Below are 22,539 nucleotides of genomic sequence, written 5' to 3'. Positions count from 1 at the left end.
AGGCTCCCCTCCCAGGGAGGTCCGAGAGAACCCGCTCCGAAGAACTAGGAACTCCAGGGCCCACCGAAAGGGAAGTCTCCGAGGCAGATGTCGGAGCCGAGCTCACCAAGGCCGAGGCTCCAAGGGGAAGAGCGGGCTCGGACAAGGGTCCGATGCCACTCACCCCTCGGAGGAGACCAGGAAGCCCGGCCACGAATCCCTCTAAGGAAGGTCTCAAGAGGAGATAAGAGTAGAGGCTGAAGGAACAGAAGGGGGTATCTGTCCCTCAGCCGTAGCAGTAACCATTCCCGAAGACTCCAACTCCAAACTCTGGGGTAGAGTCGAAGGAGGAACTGCAATGGGGTGTGGACCAATATTCGTCTGCTGAGACGGACTATGTAGCATTTGGGCCAGTGCCTGTGACTTAAGTAATCTACTGACCACTCTCTCTAAATCATGGTCAGAAAGCCTGGATGACCTTGAAGATCGGCTCCGATGGCTCCGTTCCGAGAGGAGAGGCGAAGCCGAAGTATCGGCTCCAAGGAAGGGGACCTAGACCTCTTCCTCGAAGGAACCATCGGAGCCGATGAAACCACAGAAACTGTCGGAGCTGACAACTTATCGGCGCCGACAGGTAGCTTCGATGCATCGGCTCCAGCCGGAGCCGATACAGCCACAAAAGTAACGGTGTCGGAGCCGATCGGAGCCGACACCGATGCCTGAGCCACATGGTGGTCGGAACCGATCGGAGCCGACACCGAAGTGGTCGAACCAGAATCGGCACCGATAGCCATCGGTGCCGAAGGTTTATGTAAAGTACAGTCGGCTCCAGCCGGAGCCGATCTCGACTCTGAAAGAGTCGGAGCCGAGGCCACAGGCTTGGACACAGAAGCCTGGGCCTTGGAAGACTTTGAAGTCTTAGCTGGAGCCGACTTAGCCGGGGAGCCCTCCGGCTTAAGAAGGCCCCTCAAAATTAATTTATTTCTTCTTTCCTGCAGGACTCTCTGGCTGAAAGAGTGACAAATAGCACAGGAGTCCTGCAGGTGAAGAGGCCCCAGGCAGTAAAGGCAAGAAGTGTGACCATCTGTCAGAGACATCTTCTGACAGCACGAGTCACACTTCTTAAAGCCTGAGACCCTTTCCTTAGACATAGTGAATCACACACACACAACACTAGTCCAAGAAATTAAATTATATAAAACTATCAAGAACAGACACACACACCCTAACAAGGGGGGGATGGGATGGGAGAAAGTCTGACTAGAAATTTTAAGGAGTCAGGGAAAATCTTGTCAGAAAAGGACTAAAACTGTATTAAAACTAATTATCTAAAGTTTTTTTGAAGAAAGGGGCAAAAGTAGTAATATAACAATCACTTACCAGGAGCTGGTAAAAGGAGGACCTCATCAGCGAAGCGGCAAACGAGATCTGGGTACTTACCGCCTTGCATCATGGGATATGGGGCTGCCTCGAGCTGGTAAAAGTGACTCTCGAGCTTAGCAAGTGCCGAGTCGGAGCCGAGGATCGGCTCCGAACCCATCAAGCAAGAATGAAGGCGAGATTGACAACTTAACATCGATTAGTTCACAAAAACTCTGTCGCTAGGGCTGACTCACCATTTCAGCATGCAATTCATGTGCTCTTCTTTTAGAGGACAGAATAATCAGTAAAACTGTTTCAATGTTAACAGCCTCAAGTCAACTGGGTTAGCTGGTTTAAATGGAGCAAGTGTTAAGCTCCTGTAACACAAAATTAAGATCCCAAAGAGGAGCCCACTAGTTTTCTTGGAGGACTCTTATGTAAACTCCCTTTCAAAAACATTTTGACATGAAACTGCATTGAAAGATGAGGATCCATGGGCAGACATGCTAAATTAGCTGATAAATCAACCTTGATAGAGGAGTAAGAAAGGTCATAGCACAGTAACTCACACAAATATTTTAAAACTAGAGCAAAACTAGCACTAAATGGGTTCTGGTTATGTTGCTGGCACCAACTAGAAACCTTTCCCATTTGTTAATACATGATTTTCTAATACAAGGTGTTCTTGCCTTTATTAACACCTACTGCACGTCATCAGTAAGGACATGGCAGTCAACTGAAGTTGATTGTTGATAGGGTGTATTAAACACTCTTGTTCTGGTGTGAGTAGATCCAATCTGTAAGCAATCTTGAGGAAATTACTGTTGGCCATTTCCAAAAGAAGGGAGAACCACAGCTGTCTGGCCTAGAAGATATTCACCACAATGACCTTGGGGGAATCCTTCTGAATCTTCATAAGTAGCCTAGATATTAGTTAAAAAGGTGGAAAAGCATAAAGGAATGTTCCTGACCAAGGAAAATATGGCATCCGTTTCTAGGCCTTCTTGCATGGAGTCCTGGAGCAGAATCTTGCTAGCTGACAGTTCAGCAAGTAAGCAAAAAGGATAAACAGGTTTATTAAAGGTAGCAACAGCTTCCTCAGGGATGGGCATAACATTCTTGCTAAGCAGGGCCACCTTTCCTGCCCCTTCTCTCACAACCAACAAGTGTGGATCTCCCTTTCCCACTGTGGAGGTCCCAAGAGCTGCAGATACTGTGGTTAATCCCAAGTCCACAGTGGCTGCATGGACAATACCAGACAGGATCCGGGGAAAAAGATGGGTGGTCTGAGGAACCAGCTTTGGCCACAGCAGAGTCACCCAGCTGAGAAAGGTGCTCCTTTCCCAAGTAAGCTACGCAGCACAACTCAGTAAAAGTAGAAAGTAGCTAAAAGTCATTTTTTTCTCAGTGGGAACACAGTAAAAAGCACTTAAATACACTTCCCCAGCCCCAAAAAGTAAAATAAAACAGTTTCTCTACAGGAGAAAAACTTTTAAACACTTAAAAACACCTTTTAAATGGTCATATTAAATAGTGTGCTCCCATTTAAAAATGTACATAAGTCGCAGGACAGTCAATAAAAAACACATTTTCCTAGCTTAAAGGCACTTCTGTAAGCAAGAAAGTAACTTTAAACAACAAAAAAAAGTTTACATGGAAGGTTTTTCCATGTAAGAGAACGTATCTGTCCAGCAATGGAACTGTGCTATCTACTGTCAATCCTTGAAAGCCCCCATAAGAATGCTCTCTTTGGCGGTAGGAAAGTTCTGAAGGGCTTTGAGCTTAAACAAGTCTGCAAGTCAGTTCAGTTCAAGCTGCCTAATGGTTTTGGCACGTGAAAGATGCCCTTAAGATTTGGAAGCTGTCCAGCTGTTATATCCTTAGCAGGATACAACCCACATGGCTTAGGCTACTGCAGCAGTGATCAATATGATTAGCATCTGGCATTCAGATGTGGTGCAGGTGACTATCTGATTCTCTCAACTGTAAACCTGAATCAGAGGCCTATGCTTCCACAGCTTGCTATTTTAATGAAAATGATCGACTCAAGGAATCCAACCACACTAGACAACACCTTAAAAGAAACAAGGATTAAGGCCAAGGCAATAACTGCTGCAATGACTGAAAACAAACCACAACCACTACAGTTGCAGGGTGGGAACCTAGCTGGGTCGTTAAAGCCTGCATCATAAGTTCATAGGTAAGTACTAAACTAGCTGCCTTTGCAGGCCATTTTAAACCTAGGCAGTTTACCTTTTTGTGCTCAAATTAACCCAACACATTTGGTTAGAAACTGGCCTTGCCCATCCCATGGTGAAAATCATACATTATCCCAAGTGAGAATAACTGGAATCATAACACAGATAGTTTGAGGGGACCTGTGCATGTGATAAAACATTTAGGAGCTCCCTCTGTCCATTAGTACAAGAGGAAGCCCTGGAATACATTTTCTGTTTCCCATACATAGATCCAAGTTGATCTTGAATATGGACAGGGATGAAATTTATTATATGTGGATGGGAAGTCTGTTCCAGAGCAGTGGTATTCCCCTGCAAGATATACCTGTCCCTCCAAGCTGGTCTGCTGATGTTGTAGAAAAGGTTTAGATCCCTAGTACAAGTATTTGTGACGCCATCTGACTTCCTGATGTGCAGTAAATCCACCAGTATTGGGTCAGAGGATGCCTTGTATGCCAGACGCAGGTCACCTCTTAGCAGTCTGCAGGATACTGAGTAATAGTGACAGGGCACAGAGACAGTTCACGTAAGACGTTTTGTTTAGGTATTGTATCCTTTTAGTAAGGTATCTGTGTGGGTGTTCCAGTTTTTGCATGCGTCTGGACAGATACATGCTAAAGAGGAATGACCAGCCTAATGAGGGCCGAGTAAAAGAGGACAAAGCATCCCTAGATCTGATCATCTGTCTTGCCTGTTCTTTTTAAGTGTGTCCATTTTCCTGTATTTATTGTAATATTTTGAACACTATTCCCTTCTAATAATTTTTTCAGCCCTCTCTACAACACAGACCACATTATTGTGACTTCCATGTCTTTTCACAGAAACGTGACCTTTTTCATGCGTCTCTCTCCAGACTAACCGAAGCAGACCTCTTCCTTCCCTCCGCACTCCGTGAATACATTTCTTCCTTCTCTCCCATCCCTGTCTCTACAAATCCATTTCCCATTTTTAACACAACATTGCTATTCTATCTGACCCTATTCTCTTTACAGCAATCATCATTCCTTTGCCTCTCACACACTTGTAAAACCTTTGTACATATATATCTTTTTTCTTTCCCCAAAGTGTAGATGTGTAAATATTTTACTTATTTCTGCTATTATCATTACTATAGAAGTTAGAATACTGTACACAGACTTACAGTCTTAGACAACGCTGTGTGATTTACTATATGACTGAAATAATCTCTCTGTATTCAACTGTTTTATATTAACTTGAATAGTAATATTGAAAATGTCATTGCTAAAGAGGAATGACCAGCCTAATGAGGGCCGAGTAAAAGAGGACAAAGCATCCCCAGATCTGAACTTTCATGAACTTTTTTCCTTGGACCTGTGATGAAAATGGGCTGTAGCCCAGCCACACAGGCCTGGTAAATACATGCCAAATGAATAAAATGTTTAGCTTTCTCTGGGAGGACCTAGCCTTAGAATTCAATTCCCATGTTGAAGTGTAGGCAGGCATACTCTTTGTGACTGACATTATTTTACAAATGCCCTGAGGTTCATGGTCCTTCCATAAAAAATATTCCTTTACAAAATGTCTGCAATGATGAAAATAAACACTGTAACCAGCTGATAAAATTAGGAGGAAAGCAAATAACACAAGAAAATCTCATCTGTCAGCTACGTGCATAACATATCGTGAAACAAGAAAGGCAATCATTCACTCCAACAGCCAGACAAAAAAGACCTGAAAAATGGTGCGAGTTAAGCGCTAGTTTACCACCGGCCTTCTTGCAGATGGTCACAATTAGGGTTGCCACCTTTTCAAATGGCCAAAGTGGGACATTTTTGGTACAAACATCAGATTTTACAGGCCAACACATACCCATGGTCAGTACAAAAGTTAGAACTTAAATTTTTTGCCTAAATAAAAGCTTATTCTTGTAGCATTTTAGTTGCTTATTCTGTTTCTTATAACATTTAGGTATTTTAGATACAGAATAACTGTTTTATGCAACTATTACATAAAATATAGGAAATAATTTTGTCCTAAAATCTCAGGACATTTGCCATTTTTACAATTTTTTGTCAGGACACAACTGCCCAAAGAGGGACTGTCCCACACAAAGTGGGACAGGTGGTAACCCTAGTCACAATGTGGGAGGTAACTGCCAGCATCCTGGGGATATGCTGTTCCTCTAAGTCTAGTCAGAAGACTGATAGAAGTCTACAGATTATCCTGTTCTTGTTATGAAAGGATTGCAGTGATATGATCCCTACAAGGGACATATCCTGGGAATCCACTCAATACATATCAATCCCTTCAGCACAAATGATGTTTTCAAATTCTTCAAATACTCTGAGAAGTAAGGTAACCACTGCAAAAAATATATGAAAAATTAAAGCTGTTCAAGACACTTATGATGAGACACTGGATAGCTTAACATGACATGTTTGGTCCTGTAAACTCACATAGCAGTGGCAGCAAATAAAGCGAGAACAGGTAATCATACAATTAATACAGAAGATGGTATAAACAGTCACTGACTGCTTTGTTACATGTGTGTAACTGAGTCTGATTACAAGCTAGAGCCAGGCAAATGACCACGTCAGACTTTAACAGGTAAAATATAAACCCACAATAAAGTTATAGGGAAAAATACATATACTGTAAGAATGAAAATGCATGAATGCTGTTAGAAAACTGAAATAATTTTGCTGTCACAAGCCATCATTCCAACGAACTAGGTTAGCACTCTTCGTGGTTTATTGTTGGGTCTCTTGCAGTGTTGTCTCGTGTTTTCACCCACGCTGCTCTGCGTACTACTATACGCTGAACAGTCTACACATTGTTGGCCTTTTAATAAACAAACCTGTTTGGAAAAGGGAATCTATCCAAAATATATAAGAGAATCAAAAATACAAAACTGTACTATAAAGATAATTTTGGGGATTATTAAATTTAATTAATAATCATCCTCCTAGTAAAAAGAATAAGAAATGAATGCTAATTTTTTCAAAGCAAACATCCCTTTCACTACAATGGAAATTATTTTCATGGAAGTTTATATACAGAACTTTTATTACACCTCATAAAATGGAATCTATGTTTAAAGAAGACACAGGATGTTGGAGATGCCAACCAAAAGTGGAAGCTAAGTGGATACATGTTGTTTTATGACTGAAGAGTGCTTAATGCATTTTGGGAAAAATGTTAATTACTTTATGCAAACTTATGTTAATCGACAAATTTCAGTTAAGTAAATCCTTGATTTTGTTCAATGTACCAATACCTACATGTGTTCCCAGATCAAAGTATTCCCTTTTATGGATTTTATTATACAGTTAATCCTTCTATGTGGCACATCTCATCACTAAGTGCTTTTCATCCAGAAAAAAGGAGGTACTTGTCCCACTGTACTCATCCCTCATTAGACCCATTATAGAATACAACTCCCCATTTGGTATGTACCTCTCAAGCCATCTGCAACAACTGGAAAGGCCACAAAAATACCTCACTAAAAGAATCACAGGCCTAAAGCAGATGCCCTATGCTGATCGTCTAAAAAAACTCCAGCTATACTCTATGGCATATCGTCTAATCAGAGGCGATCTCTGCTTAACATACAAAGCCATGTCAAACCCTGAGCTGTTGGACATGCTCCACTTAAAGAAATCCCAATCCCTCAGAGCCACACGCTCTAGGAATCTAAACCTTGTCATCACAACGAACAAAACATGCTGGATGGACAGGTTCCTGACCCAGAGACTCCCCATACTCTGGAAAAGACTGCCCATACATGTTAAGCAGAGCGTGCCACCTTGGCCCTCTTCAAAAGGAACCTTGATGATTGGATGGGAGATAGGAAATTCATGCCGGGGATCATGTCAGTCGCCCTACTAGACAGGAGTCCAGGGAAGTAAATACTGTGGGAAGAATTATCCAGGGAATTGTTATGACTAGGCTTGCATAGGCCCTAGGGCTGATAGCCTAGTACCAACCTATGAACCTACAAGCACATAAAGTGATTACTATAAATTGTAAGAGTGAAACTTCTCCTTCGTTTAAAGGATATAAGAAAACAGCACTTAATGTTTCTCAATAAGAACTGGCTACAGTCAAGATGAGAATTGACAGAAACACTACATAATACAATTCCTGGATGAAAGTCATTGTGATACTGCAGAAAACTGACTAATTCAATGATACAAAATGTATTTTGAATGTAAAATCGTGTTTGCTCAAGTAGATACCTTTGTAAATAACTCTGATTTCTTTCCTTATTTTTCTTTTAAACAATTGTTAGAAGTATTGCATAAAAAATTTTGTTTTTCTGTAAGTTTATATTGATTCAAATAAAAATTTTTACAGTAAAAAAAAAAAAACAAATGAACCTGAATGTTAGGCCTGTCATTTCCCTACACTAAATATAATATGGACAGGGTCCAAGCGTATCGACTTCACTTCTCAGATGCTAAACTTCCCCAGCACTGTTTCTCATAAATAATCACTGCAGGTGCAGTTTCTGTTTGAGCGCTGGTACCGATTTCTTTTCAGTTTGATTTTCTAATCATGGAGTTAGTAACATTAATCTATACTCTCCCCCCAAACACACACAGGAGGTGCAAAGCCACTTTTTTAAAGATTCTTTGAGTTAAAGCTTCAACCAGCTTGCTTTGTCTTTCTACAAGCTTCAAAAGTCTGACATTTGATGAAACCATAGCAGAAGCAAGCTAGATATGCCAACATCAAAATGTATTAAAGCAAAAAATTTTTTTTTAAAAAAAACGTATTAAAGCTGAGTCATGTAAAATGAAATTTTCAAAAATAAGATGAGAAGCACATACACTGTACTGATCTGGAATAAATGTGAGAAAACACCTATTTTTTTTCTAATTTTTTATTTACTGATTTGCTTTGTTGACCATGTTAGTCCAACTAATCTAGTAACGTGTTTTCAGGGGAAATCTGAGTGGTATTTATACTACTAAGGGAAATTTGGCCAGGGCATCGGGAAATTTTCTCTACTCTTTTTGACAGGTGCCGTGGGACCTTTTACATCCACCTGAACTACCAAATCAGGCAGATGGGGCCCCAGTTTAAGGTCTCATCCAAAGGATTACAGATTCAGGAGTACAGCACCCCCCCCCCCCCCCATTATGCTCTACTACAGTGTCAGCAATCTGTCTTCCTGGTGTCCAAAGGCGAGAACCAGCACCACAAATAAAAACAAATTCTGTGAAAGTGCAGCACAGCATCATGAAAAAATAATAAATGTTGAGACGTCTCATCGAACTTTCAGCTCATCGCTTCACAAACTGATGAAATCTGTCCCAATAGGTGATTTTTAGGGCATGTGCGCTCCTCCTAACTACTCCCCTACACTTAAATATAAAAACTCTATGAATGTACTAACTTGAAGAACAGGGGCATCTGTTGATAAGTTGTAGTTTCGGTGAACTGAAACCATGTGGAGCTTTTGGGTTTCACTGTGTTAACCAGTGGCCGTAAATAAGCTTTGAACTTTATGGAACAAGGTTTGGGCGTGATCAGTTACACACGTTATCAAAATATCATGGGAGAAAATAGAAAGATTTCATTGCAAGTAATACGCTAAGTAATCCCTCACGCGCTGTGTCACTGCAAGTAATACGCTAAGTAATCCCTCACGTGTTGCGTCATTTCAAGTAATAAGCTAAGTAATCCCTCACGCGTTGTGTCATTGCAAGTAATATGCTAAGTAATCCTTCACACGCTGTGTCACTGCAAGTAATAAGCTAAGTAATCCCTCACACGCTGTCATTGCAAGTAATACGCTAAGTAATCCCTCACCCGTTGTGTCATTGCAAGTAATAAGCTAAGTAATCCCTCACGCGCTGTGTCACTGCAAGTAATAAGCTAAGTAATCACTCACGTGTTGTGTCATTGCAAGTAATACGCTAAGTAATCCCTCACCCGTTGTGTCATTGCAAGTAATAAGCTAAGTAATCCCTCATGCGCTGTGTCATTGCAAGTAATAAGCTAAGTAATCCCTCACCCGTTGTGTCACTGCAAGTAATAAGCTAGGTAATCACTCACGCGTTGTGTCATTGCAAGTAATAAGCTAAGTAATCCCTCACGCGCTGTGTCACTGCAAGTAATACGCTAAGTAATCCCTCACGCGTTGTGTCATTGCAAGTAATACGCTAAGTAATCCCTCACGCGTTGTGTCACTGCAAGTAATAAGTTAAGTAATCCCTCAAGCGTTGTGTCACTGCAAGTAATAAGCTAAGTAATCCCTCTCCCGTTGTGTCATTGCAAGTAATAAGGTAAGTAATCCCTCACGCGTTGTGTCATTGCAAGTAATACGCTAAGTAATTCCCTCACCCGTTGTGTCATTGCAAGTAATAAGCTAAGTAATCCCTCATGCGTTGTGTCACTGCAAGTAATAAGCTAAGTAATCCCTCACGCGTTGTGTCATTGCAAGTAATACGCTAAGTAATCCCTCACGCGTTGTGTCACTGCAAGTAATAAGCTAAGTAATCACTCAAGCGCTGTGTCACTGCAAGTAATAAGCGAAGTAATCCCTCACGCATTGTGTCATTGCAAGTAATAAGCTAAGTAATCCCTCACGCGTTGTGTCATTGCAAGTAATAAGCTAAGTAATCACTCACCCGTTGTGTTATTGCAAGTAATAAGCTAAGTAATCCCTCACGCGTTGTGTCACTGCAAGTAATAAGCTAAGTAATCACTCAAGCGCTGTGTCACTGCAAGTAATAAGCTAAGTAATCCCTCACGCGTTGTGTCACTGCAAGTAATAAGCTAAGTAATCACTCACCCGTTGTGTCATTGCAAGTAATAAGCTAAGTAATCACTCACCCGTTGTGTCATTGCAAGTAATAAGCTAAGTAATCACTCATGCGTTGTGTCACTGCAAGTAATAAGCTAAGTAATCCCTCACGCGTTGTGTCACTGCAAGTAATAAGCTAAGTAATCACTCAAGCGCTGTGTCACTGCAAGTAATAAGCTAAGTAATCACTCAAGCGCTGTGTCACTGCAAGTAATAAGCTAAGTAATCACTCACGCGCTGTGTCACTGCAAGTAATAAGCTAAGTAATCCCTCACGCGTTGTGTCACTGCAAGTAATACGCTAAGTAATCCCTCATGCGCTGTGTCACTGCAAGTAATAAGCTAAGTAATCACTCACGCGCTGTGTCACTGCAAGTAATAAGCTAAGTAATCCCTCACGCGTTGTGTCACTGCAAGTAATACGCTAAGTAATCCCTCACGCGTTGTGTCATTGCAAGTAATAAGCTAAGTAATCACTCACCCGTTGTGTCATTGCAAGTAATAAGCTAAGTAATCCCTCACGCACTGTGTCATTGCAAGTAATAAGCTAAGTAATCACTCACACGTGTCATTGCAAGTAATAAGCTAAGTAATCCCTCACGCGTTGTGTCATTGCAAGTAATAAGCTAAGTAATCCCTCACGCACTGTGTCATTGCAAGTAATAAGCTAAGTAATCACTCACACGTGTCATTGCAAGTAATAAGCTAAGTAATCCCTCACACGTGTCATTGCAAGTAATAAGCTAAGTAATCCCTCACGCGTTGTGTCGTTGCAAGTAATAAGCTAAGTAATCCCTCACGCACTGTGTCATTGCAAGTAATAAGCTCAGTAATAACTCAGGCACTGTGTCATTGCAAGTAGTAAATGTTGCGTCTTGGAAAAGACACTACATTTGACTTACCATAAGAATTGCTTCCTTTACATGTTGTTCTCTGTCATTCTTCTTCAAGGAGGCACCAGTTAAGGGGCATATGAAATAAACACCAGACACAGAACACAATTTTGAATTCTGCTGGCAAGTTGCTTTGGAAATCTAAAAAGACAAATAAAAATACAAAAAAAATCAGTTTGCAGTTATATTCTCCTGTCGAATGTAGAAAGAATTTTTTTTATACCTCAATCACATTTCGTACAAGTTTCCTATTCGATGGCTGTACTGTTAAACATAAGCTGGAAAACAGAACCGTACAGGACCACTACTTACAGTGGGAAGAAGTCTGTGCAATTTCTGAAGAAATGGATACAACTCAAGTTAACACTCGCATATACCAATGTAACTGTGCAGTATTTTAATTTCTCCACTACTTACATAGAAATTAGTTTAACTAAGCTATGTACCACTCTTTATAAATCAAATAATTATTTTCCTATTAAAGGAGTTTCCACCTCATGTGAGACTAGGAGTTTTCTATAAACATTACACCTACAGTTAAGGCTAGGTACTTAATTCTGAAATACCTGAAACACAACTCTTCCTCAAGAGACTTGTAGCCCTGACTTGGTCTTTACAGTGTTTGCTTTCCAAACCATATACATCTGCACCCTGTAATTCGACATTTCATATTCCTACATTATATTAAAATTTTTTGCATTTTATTTTTTGCAGTCTGGACTACAATAAAACCAGACAACATACCTGTACTACACCTAAACTAATATACCAGCACTTATACCAGCAGCTGCTGTATTTTACATAGTGTCTGTGCAATCCGAACACAGTACATACACAATTAGAACAATCAGAACACAGTGCATACAATAAGAACAATCAGAATACAGTGCATACACACTAACAATTAGAACACAGTGCATACACACTAAGAACAATTAGAACACAGTCCATACACAATAAGAACAAACAGAACACAGTGTACACACACTAACAACAATCAGAACACAGTGTATACACACTAAGAACAATCAGGAAAACAATGTATACACACTAAGAACAATCAGAACACAGTGCATACAAAATAAGAACAATCAGAACACACTGTATACACACTAAGTTTAATCAGCAAACAATGTATACACACTAAGAATAATCAGGACACAGTGCATACACAATAAGAACAATCAGAACACAGTGTATACACACTAACAACAATCAAAATGCAGTTTCTACACAACAAGAATAATCAAAATACAATGTATACAAAAGAAGAAAGCACAGTTGTATAAAAACTTACTTTAATGGTAGAGGTCTTTCTCTTCACTGCTGCAGTGTTCATTACACAATGAATCCCCTGCCAAGGGTGGGCCGATGTCCGGCCAGTAAACCAAAGCCTTTAGGTTGCTTTAAAGTATGATGTATGTCATTTGCATGCTCCTCGCATAGCACAGGGCATAAAGGTGATGTCTGAACATACCATCCTCAGAACTGAAAGCCCCAGTAGGAACACCAGTCCAAGGAAAAAAGAGGTACTCAGTACATCCAGAAGACAAATGGACCAGGGAGAGGAGGGAGATGTGAATACTCCCACAGTGAAGAGGACATCTACCATTATGGTAAGATTTTACACAACTGTATTATGTCCTTCCATTTCACTGCTGCAGTACTTCTTACACTAGAGAGAGGCCAAAGCTCAGGAAGAAGTGGGGGAGGAGGAAGGACCAGCACAGCCCTCTAGAGCAAACCAACTCCAGCTGAAGAGGGGGAGGAGGAAGGACCAGCACAGCCCTCTAGAGCAAACCAACTCCAGATGAAGAGGGGGAGGAGGAAGGACCAGCACAGCCCTCTACAGCAAACCAACTCCAGCTGAGGAGGGGGAGGAGGAAGGACCAGCACAGCCCTCTAGAGCAAACCAACTCCAGCTGAAGAGGGGGAGGAGGAAGGACCAGCACAGCCCTCTAGAGCAAACCAACTCCAGCTGAAGAGGGGGAGGAGGAAGGACCAGCACAGCCCTCTAGAGCAAACCAACTCCAGCTGAAGAGGGGGAGGAGGAAGGACCAGCACAGCCCTCTAGAGCAAACCAACTCCAGCTGAAGAGGGGGAGGAGGAAGGACCAGCACAGCCCTCTATAGCAAACCAACTCCAGCTGAAGAGGGGGAGGAGGAAGGACCAGCACAGTCCTCTATAGCAAACCAACTCCAGCTGAAGAGGGGGAGGAGGAAGGACCAGCACACCAACTCCAGCTGAAGAGGGGGAGGAGAAAGGACCAGCACAGCCCTCTACAGCAAACCAACTCCAGCTGAAGAGGGGGAGGAGGAAAGACCAGCACAGCCCTCTACAGCAAACCAACTCCAGCTGAAGAGGGGGAGGAGGAAGGACCCGCACAGCCCTCTACAGCAAACTAACTCCAGCTGAAGAGGGGGAGGAGCAAGGACCCGTACAGCCCTCTATAGCAAACCAACTCCAGCTCTGGAGATTCCATCCAAATTGTAATGCTTGGTAAACTGTATGCACAAATGTCCAGGTAGTTGCCTTAAGAGCAGAGTTAGTATCCAAACCCTTACAAAAGCACCATAAGAAGCCACAGCTCTAGTAGAATGAGCCTTAACAGAATAAGGAAGGCTCTTACCATGAAAGGATTTACAAAAGTAAATAGCTCTTGAGATCCAAGAAGAGACAGTCTGCTTGGACACTGTTAATCCTAAAGACCTAGGATGAAAGGAAACAAAGAACTGATCAGATTTTCTAATAGCCTCACCTCAGTCTTATCCAAATAAAATCTGAGTTGTATATGTACATCTAATGTATTCAGCAGATTGTGGAGAAGGGAAAAAAAGTGAGCAAATGAATAGACTGATTAAGGGGCAACTCATTCACCACCTTGAGCATAAAATGATTAGTATGCAAGGACACCCTGTTCTTATAACACACCAAAAAGGAGGACAAGCCATAAGGACTTTAAGTTCAGACACCCGTCTGGCAGAAGTAAGGCCTAATAAAAGTACAGTCTTCCAAAAACAATGTTGCAAGGAAGCTGAAGCTGCAGGTTCAAAAGGAGCCTGAATCATTTTTTCCAAAACACAATTAAAATCCCAGGGAGGAAGAACAGGCTTCCTGGGATGCCTAATATAAAGGACATCTTTAAGGAATTGTTTAGCTTCAAACCCAGAAGCTAAAGCAGGAGATAAAGGCAGAAAAGCATAGACAGCTGATACATGGGCCTTAACAGAAGAATAAGCCAACTGAGCATTAAGCAATTCACACAGATAAGAGAGAACCAAATGAACATCCACAGAAAGTGGATCCAGGTTACAAGAACAGCAAATAGAAAACCTCTTCTAGTTGGATAAGTAGGACTTCCTATTATTAGGTTTCCTGGGCTCCCCATGACCCTAAGCACATCCTCAGGAAAAAAAAGTGTCTATGTGGAATGAAAATTCTATCACCCACAGTGTCAGCAAGTGAGGATGGATGAGAGATCCGTTGTCTTGTGTGAGTAGGGTCACCCTGTGAGCTAACTTGCAGTGACTGCCCTTGGCTAAATGCAGAAGAGGAGAGAAAGTACAGTTGTGTACACTTACCATAAATTTAGATGTTCGAGTTTATTCACTGTTGCAGTCATCACATTTGGGATATCTGCCTGCAGGTAGCCCTCAGCCAGCCTGAATACCAGAGTCTTTGGATTTCTGTGTTGGATGCTGTTGCTTCTTCCTTGACGTCAGGTCATCAGGGGTATAAAACATGCAGCCGATGCCATTACATCAGTTTTTCTTGCTCCAGATGTCAGCTGCCCCCACAATAGGAAGCAATTAAATGGTATGGTAAACCCCCATCAAAAAGCAAATACACAAGAAAAAATAAATATACCAACAAGAAGGCGAGGTAGAGCCAAGAGAAGTCAGGGAGTTGGAGGGAGGGTAACCAGGACTGCAACAGTGAACACACTCGAACATCTACATTTATGGTAAGTGTACACAACTGTACTATGTTCTTCATGTTGCATTGTTGCAGTCATCACATTTGGGTTGATTCCCAAAGCTAAGGAAGGGAGGAGGAAATTAAAGAGCATTAGGGCCAGCTGTTAATCCCTGCAAGACTGCAGTGGCAAATCCAGCTCTGGATTTAGAAAAGATAGCCAAGTGGTAATGCTTGGTGAAGGTATGTACAGAGGTCCAGGTAGCAGCTTCTAGGATATCCATGGTAGGGACTCCTCTGAGAAATTTCACAGAGGTGGATGCAGCCCTGCTGGAATGTGATCTTATCCCCTGTGGGGTAGGTTTTCCATGATGCTTGTAGCAGAAATGAATGCAATGGGCTATCCATTTGGAAATGGTTTGCTTTGAAATGGCCTTCCCCTCTGCCCCTGCAGCAAAGCTAACTAGCAGCTGTTCAGATTTTCTGATAGGCTTAGACCTGCCCAAATAGAATCTAAGTTGTTTGTGCACATCCAAAGAGTGCAGTATTTGTTCCCCTTTGTTTTGTGGATTAGGGAAAAAAGTAGGCAAATGAATGGACTGATTTAGGGCCACAGTAGACACCACCTTGGGCATAAAGGAAGGATAAGTCCTGAGGGAAACCCTGTCCATATGGAAGATAATGAAGGGTTCCACTGCCATGAGGACCTGTAATTCAGACACTCTTCTTGCTGAAGTAATGGCTAGAAGGAAGGCTGTTTTCCAAGAAAGGAATTTCAACTCTGCTGTAGCAGCTGGTTCAAAGGAGGGAAGAGTGAGCTTTTCCAATACAACGTTAAGGTCCAAGGCTGGAGTGGGAGCTCTCCTGGGGGGGTCTTAAATTTCTGGCACCTCTAAGGAATTCTTTTAGCAAGGGGTGAGAGAAGAGGAGTGCCTCAGTATTATAAGTGCTGAAATGGCAGAGGCATGAATTTTAATCGACGAGAAGGATAGGCCCCTGTAGAGCATTTCTGTTAAGTACTGAAGAATATGAGGTAAGCTGGGCACCGTTGTGCCCATCCCCTGAGCCTGGCTCCAGGAACAGTATCTTTTCCACTTTTCAGTATAGGATTTTATAGTACTAGGCCTCCTTGCCTCCAGAATGACATCCAGTACCTGCTTACTGAGGGATGCTAGGGGGGAGCGCAAGGAATTAGCCAGGCTGCAAGGTTCAGGGTTTGAAGATGAGGGTGCGGAATCTGGCCCGCCTGCTGGGAGAGCAGGGAAGGGGTCTGAGGCAGGTGCCATGGTTGCAGCAGTGCCATACTGCGCAAGAGGGGGTACCAGTGCTGGCGTGGCCAGTCTGGTGCAATCAGTATTGTCCTTGGCTTGTCCTGCTTGATCTTTAGTAGAACCTTCGAGAGGAGAGGTAGAGGGGGAAAGGCATAAACCGAGAAGCTTTCCCAGGTAAAGGACAAGCCATCCACTTTCCACGCTTACCTGTGGGGAGTCCTTGTGCAGAATTTGTTCAATTGGTAGTTCTGAGGGAAGGCAAACAGGTCTACCTCTGGAGTCCCCCATTTGTTCCTCAAGAGGTTGAACATTTTGGGTTCTAGTTTCCATTCGTGTGGGTCCATGAGATTTCTGCTTAAGTAGTCTGCCAATGAATTTAGTTTGCCTGACAGGAACTGTGCTTGTAGGTGTACTTGGTAGCTCAAGGCTGTGTCCCACAGAGCCATGACTAGTCTGCAGAGAGGGTACGAGTGGGTTCCCCCCACTTGTTTAAGTACCAAATAACTGTGGTGTTGACTGTCTTTACCAATAGTTGTCCTGGAAGAGTACGGTCTTTGAAAGCTGTCACAGCTTTCTGTACAACTAACATTTCTTTTTGATTGATATACAGGTGCATCTGTCTCAGGTTCCATTTGCCCTGAATGCACTGCCCTGTCATGCCATGCATAGTCTGATGCATCTGTTGTTAGGGTTTGGGCAGCAGGGGGTAGAGTGAAAGGGAGGTTCCATGTTGTGGTAGCAGGTCTTTGCCCACCAGAGGAACTCTGTCTTTATACAAGGAATGATAGAAATCATTGTTTCCAGGTCCTGAGAATGTTGACACCACAGGCTTTTTAGATACCACTGGAGTTTCCTCATATGCAGTCTTGCATATGGAATTAGTAGAATGCAAGAGACCATGAACCCCAGGGCTTGCAGACTTTTCCTTGCAGAAAGCTGGGGTTTTGTGGCCAATAGTTTGAAGTAGGTTGTCAAATAAACTTGCTTCTCCGGAATGAGGAATGCCATCTGGGAAATTGTGCTCAAGCTTGCTCCCAGGAATACAATCTGTTGGCAGGGTACTAGGTGAGATTTCTTTTCGTTGATGGTGTACCCCAGTGAGGTTAGAAGTGTCTTTACAAATGCCAGGTGTTGTAATAGCAAGTCCTAGCTTTCTGCCTGAATCAGACAATCGCCCAAGTATGGGTAAATCTGAATATTTCTCTGCCTGAAAAATGCAATGGCTGGAGCTAGACACTTTGTGAACATCCTGGGTGCAGCAGATAAGCCAAAGGGAAGTGCAAAGAACTGAAAGTGCATGGAGCCCGCCCTGAAACGTATTATTGTCTGCGTATTGAGATGTGCAGATTAGTTTCCTTTAAGTCTAGGGTTACCAGCCAGGCATCCCTGGCTAGCATAGGGAGAAGCTGTTGAAGAGTTAGCATTTTGAATTTTGGAACCACCAGAAAGGTGTTGAGGATGGAGAGATCCAGGATAGGACGCCAGGAGTTGTCTTTTCTGGTTACCAGGAAAAGTCTTGAATAAAAACCTTGTCCCCTTTGTTCTGCTGGGACAGGCTGAATAGCCCTGATACTGAGAAGAGAGAGAACCTGCTGTTGGGCCTCCGCCCATTGATTTGGGGGTAGGTCTGGCCAACCATTTGGGGTTGGTAGTGTGTGGAAATGGAATCTGTATCCTTGTGAAACTATGTTCAAAACCCATTTATCCTGGGTAATGCGTTCCTAGTTTTTTTGCATGCAGGGTGAGATTTCCTCCTAAGGGAGCAGGTAGTAGAGCAGGGATTGGAAGGTTTAAGGTTAAGTCATTGTGCCATTTTTCTGTAGGGGGGTGGCTTACTACTCCCTGCTTTGGAATTGGGAGCCCCCCACTGCTTAGACCTGTGCGTAGTCTGAGACTGTAACCTAGGTGGTCTGCTGTTCCTGGGTTTGGACTGAGAAGGCCTGGAAGGGACTGGAAAAGACCAGTTCTTTGAAGACCAATGCCTAATGAATCTGGGAGGCTGTACTTGCAGGACATCTTTAACAGCTTGCATAGATTTAGCTTTTTCCTCCATCCTTTTGAGGACTTCTGTTTTATTGCCAAAAAGGCAGTCTTGGTTTAAGGGAGCATCCAGTAATTTACCTTTAACATGATCTGGCAAGTTTTGTTCCTAAAGCCAAGCATGCCTTCTAAGTACAGACCCAGTGACAGCAGCTCTGCAAGATGCTTCTAAAGCATCAAAACCACACTACTAAGAATGTTTACCAACTTGTTCTGCAGAATACATTAAATCTTGCAATTCTTTGTGTTCAGCACAGTCAAGAATCAACATAATTTTCTGTCTAAGTAGTCCCATAATATGCTGCTAATACTTTAACATATGAAACTGGCAATTTAAAGCCCTAATGGCCAAAGTAGCAGAAGTGTATACCTTCTTATCCCATCTATCTAAGGCTCTAGAATCTCTATCAGAAGGGGTAGGGTTTTTGGCAGCAGTAGCCTTAATGCCTTTTGGTCCTTGGGAAATGGTCTCTGGATGCACAGGATTATTCTTGAAGAGGAACTTGTGAGAGTCAGGTACTCTACAGTACCTGTCAGGTTTTCTGGGAGCTGCAGGTAAAGTGTCTGGGGTAAGGCTAGATTCCAAGAAAGCATCATCTACAATGTCCAGAACAGGAGGGATAGCTAAAGGCCTGTGCTGAGGTAGGAGTAAGAATTCCCTAAGTCTCTTTTTGGACTCAGAGTAATCCTGGCTTTCCCAGCAGAAATGCTCCCTAAGAGTGTGCAAGGTTTCACCGAAAGAAAAATCTTCTGGAGGGGAAGCAGAGGGAATGGAATCCTCTGCATCAGAATCCTCATAAGTAGATAAGGGCAAATCCTGGGAATCAGAAGGAACGGAAATATCAGATTCCTGATCAGAAGAATCAGAAAGAAAATCAGTTCTAGGTCTCTTAGAGGGGGAAGGCTGGCATCCCCTAATTAAGGTAATAAGGTCTTCAGCCATTCTAAGCATGTTTTTTAGGCATATGGGCCTGAGCCTGCAGTTTGGTCGTCGGTTTTCTAGGCGTAGTGCGAGTTTTTGGACTGGATGAAAACAATGGCATTGGTTTAATATGAATGTCTATAGGCCTGAATACACCCTTAGAAGCTGGTGCCGCACAGCGGCTCCGGACCCATCCAAGGTAGAGACATCTGCAGCTTCTATAGTCGAAAGAAGCATCTTGCGGCATACCGGACTCCGAATGGGTCACAGCAGAGGTCTGCAAATCTGAAGTAGCGGGTATCAGGGGCTGTGAAAGCACCTCACTGAGTACCGGCGGACTGGTGACTAGCTTAACGGAAGCATCGTCGGCAGTTTTGGACCTATGCGGTCTGTCTCAGTCTTTATCCTTACGTCTTTTCAGAAGATCAGTAGTCGGATGGCGGATGGCTTAATGAAGCCATTTTGGAGTACACAGATCGAGTACAAAAGTAATTAGCTGCAAAAATAGCCCGACGATGAATAGTTTGGGTGTTGAACAAGGCACAAAACTAACAACGAGGGACGTCGTGGTCTGGGCCTAAACAGGGGATGCAGTAAGAATGAAAATCTCTATGAGGTATTTGGTTTCCACAGGTAAGACAATTGTTAACTTTTACTGACATCGGTTAGAGCAAAAAAAAGGATCTACAACGGGGTACTTCGCTTTTTTTTTTTTTGAAGACTTCGGGTCTGAAACTCGAAAACGAAAATTTCAGGAGTCGGCAGACTGGCACTTGTGAACTGCTTCTGCTTCGGGCACCGCACGGCAAGAAAGACTGATGTAATGGTATCGGCTGCATGTTTTATACCCCTGATGACCTAACATCAAGGAAGAAGCGACAGCATCCAACGCAGAAATCTGAAGACTCTGGTATTCAGGCCAGCTGAGGGCTACCTGCAGGCAGATAACCCAAATGTGATGACTTCAACAGTGAAAAACTTTTAGTTATGTACTCACCATAACTTCAGATGTTTGGGATCCATCTCGCCTACATTCTGACTGATGGGTTCGGAGCCGATCCCTCGGCTCCGACTCAGCACGCTTATGCTATAGAGCGAGGCCTCTAATTGGCTGAGCTATCTTTATCCCAGGATGCACCACCACTAATCCCCCAGATCTTGTTTGTCCGCATTCATGCACACATGCACAGCTTGTTTATATAACATTGTTAGATGTTTCAAGATGAAACAACAGGATTCGGACCTTCTGATATCCTCTGATCTCCAAGGAAGGGGGAAGGAGGGTGGTTATTAGAATGTAGGCGAGATGGATCCCAAACATCTGAAGTTATGGTGAGTACATAACTAAATGATGTTATGTGATCCTATCTCGCCTACATTCTGACTGATGGGACAGCATCCCTAGCACCTAAATCCCGGGTGGCTCATTGGAAAACACTCCTGAGCACTGTGGAACCAAATGAAGCTCGTCCTCTAGATGCCACATCTAATTTGTAGTGAGAAATGAAGGTGTGCGGGGAAGACCATGTAGCCGCAGCACAAATGTCACTAATAGCAAGCTTAGAATGAAATGCTACCGAAGTAGCCATAGCCCTTGTAGAATGAGCCTTGACAGAGGTGGTAAGCTCTTTGTTAGAATAAATATAAGCTTGAGTAATACAGTCCCTGATCCATTTGGCAATAGTGACCTTTGTGACCGCGTTGCCCAATTTGTTTTCTGCAAAGGATACAAACAACTGATCTGTCTTCCTTGATTGTTTGGTCCTATCTAAATAAAAACGTAACTGCCTGTGGACATCTAGTGTGTGGAAAATAAACTCCGCTTTATTGGAGTATTTTGGGAAAAAAACTGGAAGCTCTAACGATTGTTGCAAGCATAAAGTAGAACAAACTTTAGGAACAAAAGAAGGATTTGGTCTGAGGGACACCCTGTCTGTATGAAAAACCAAGTACGGGGGTTTCACTGACAAAGCTTGAAGTTCTGAAACCCTTCTTGCTGAAGTAATCGCCACTAGAAAGGCTGTCTTCCATGATAGAAACTTTAGATCACAGGTAGCTGCCGGTTCAAAGGGGAAAGAAGTCAAGGCACGCAACACTATATCGAGATCCCATGGAGGTGCAGGATGAGAAATCGGAGGTCTTAATAGAGCAGCACCTTTCAAGAAGGTCTTACACAATCTGTTGCTCATTAAAGGTGGGTCTATGGATTCATGAAAATTAGAAATTGCTGCCAATTGTACTTTGATGGTAAAAACTGAAGAGCCTTGATTGAAAAGAGAGGTCAGGAATTTGAGTACTTCTGCCACGGGAGTAGAAATGGGGTCCAGGCCCCGGAGTTGAGCCCAAATAGCAAACCTTTTCCATTTGCTAGAATACAGTTTCTTCGTAGCAGACTTGTGGGCTGAAGATAATATGTGCACAACATCTGGATCCAGTGCATGTCTCCTGACTATCGTCGGAAGAGGAGGAGCCAGGCCGTCAATTTTAAGGTGTGTAGGGACTGGTGTAGTAGTCCCGACTGATGAATCAGTAGGTCTGGGACCTGGTCCAGGAACCATGGACCTTCCAGAGCATGTTTCCGAAGATAGGGAAACCACACTTGACGAGGCCAGTAAGGAGCAATTAAGATCATCTTGCTCCCTAAGAGAGATGCCTTTTGAATCACCCTGGGGAGAAGAGGAACTGGAGGGAAGGCATAAAGCAGGCCGGTGGGCCAAGGATGGACTAATGCGTCCATGGGGCTCTTCCCCGGAGCCGGGGTTAGGGAGAAAAATTCTTTGCACTTCGCATTCAGAGGAGTCGCGAAGAGGTCGCAACACGGAACTTTTAGTTATGTACTCACCATAACTTCAGATGTTTGGGATCCATCTCGCCTACATTCTGACTGATGGGTTCGGAGCCGATCCCTCGGCTCCGACTCGGCACACTTATGCCAAAGAGCGAAGTCTCTTATTGGCTGAGCTTATTATATCCCAGGATGCACCACTACCAGTCCCCCAGATCTAGTTTGTCCGCATACATTCACACATGCATACCCTGCTTATATAACATCGTCAGATGAAACAAGATAAAACAGTAGAACTCAAAACCGTTCAATCTCTTCTGATCTCCAAGGCAGGGGGAAGGAGGGTGGGTGTTAGGAATGT

General features: G+C 43.1%; 1 protein-coding gene across 1 annotated transcript in view; it reads right to left on the bottom strand.

The window, feature by feature from the left end:
• Window positions 1–22,539, bottom strand: part of UBXN6 (UBX domain protein 6) — a 1,665,022-nt gene that overhangs the window by 1,058,698 nt on the left and 583,785 nt on the right. The window contains exon 4 of the mRNA XM_044090584.1: window positions 11,255–11,386. Coding sequence (XP_043946519.1) covers window positions 11,255–11,386 — 132 coding nt within the window. The remainder of the gene's footprint in view (window positions 1–11,254; window positions 11,387–22,539) is intronic.

Source organism: Protopterus annectens, chromosome 13.part0 (assembly GCF_019279795.1).
Source record: "Protopterus annectens isolate FY-2018-M chromosome 13.part0, PAN1.0, whole genome shotgun sequence".
Taxonomy (NCBI): Eukaryota; Metazoa; Chordata; order Ceratodontiformes; family Protopteridae; genus Protopterus; species Protopterus annectens.
The sequence above is the reverse complement of the archived record's forward strand: the minus strand, read 5'-3'. Positions and strand labels throughout refer to the sequence as shown.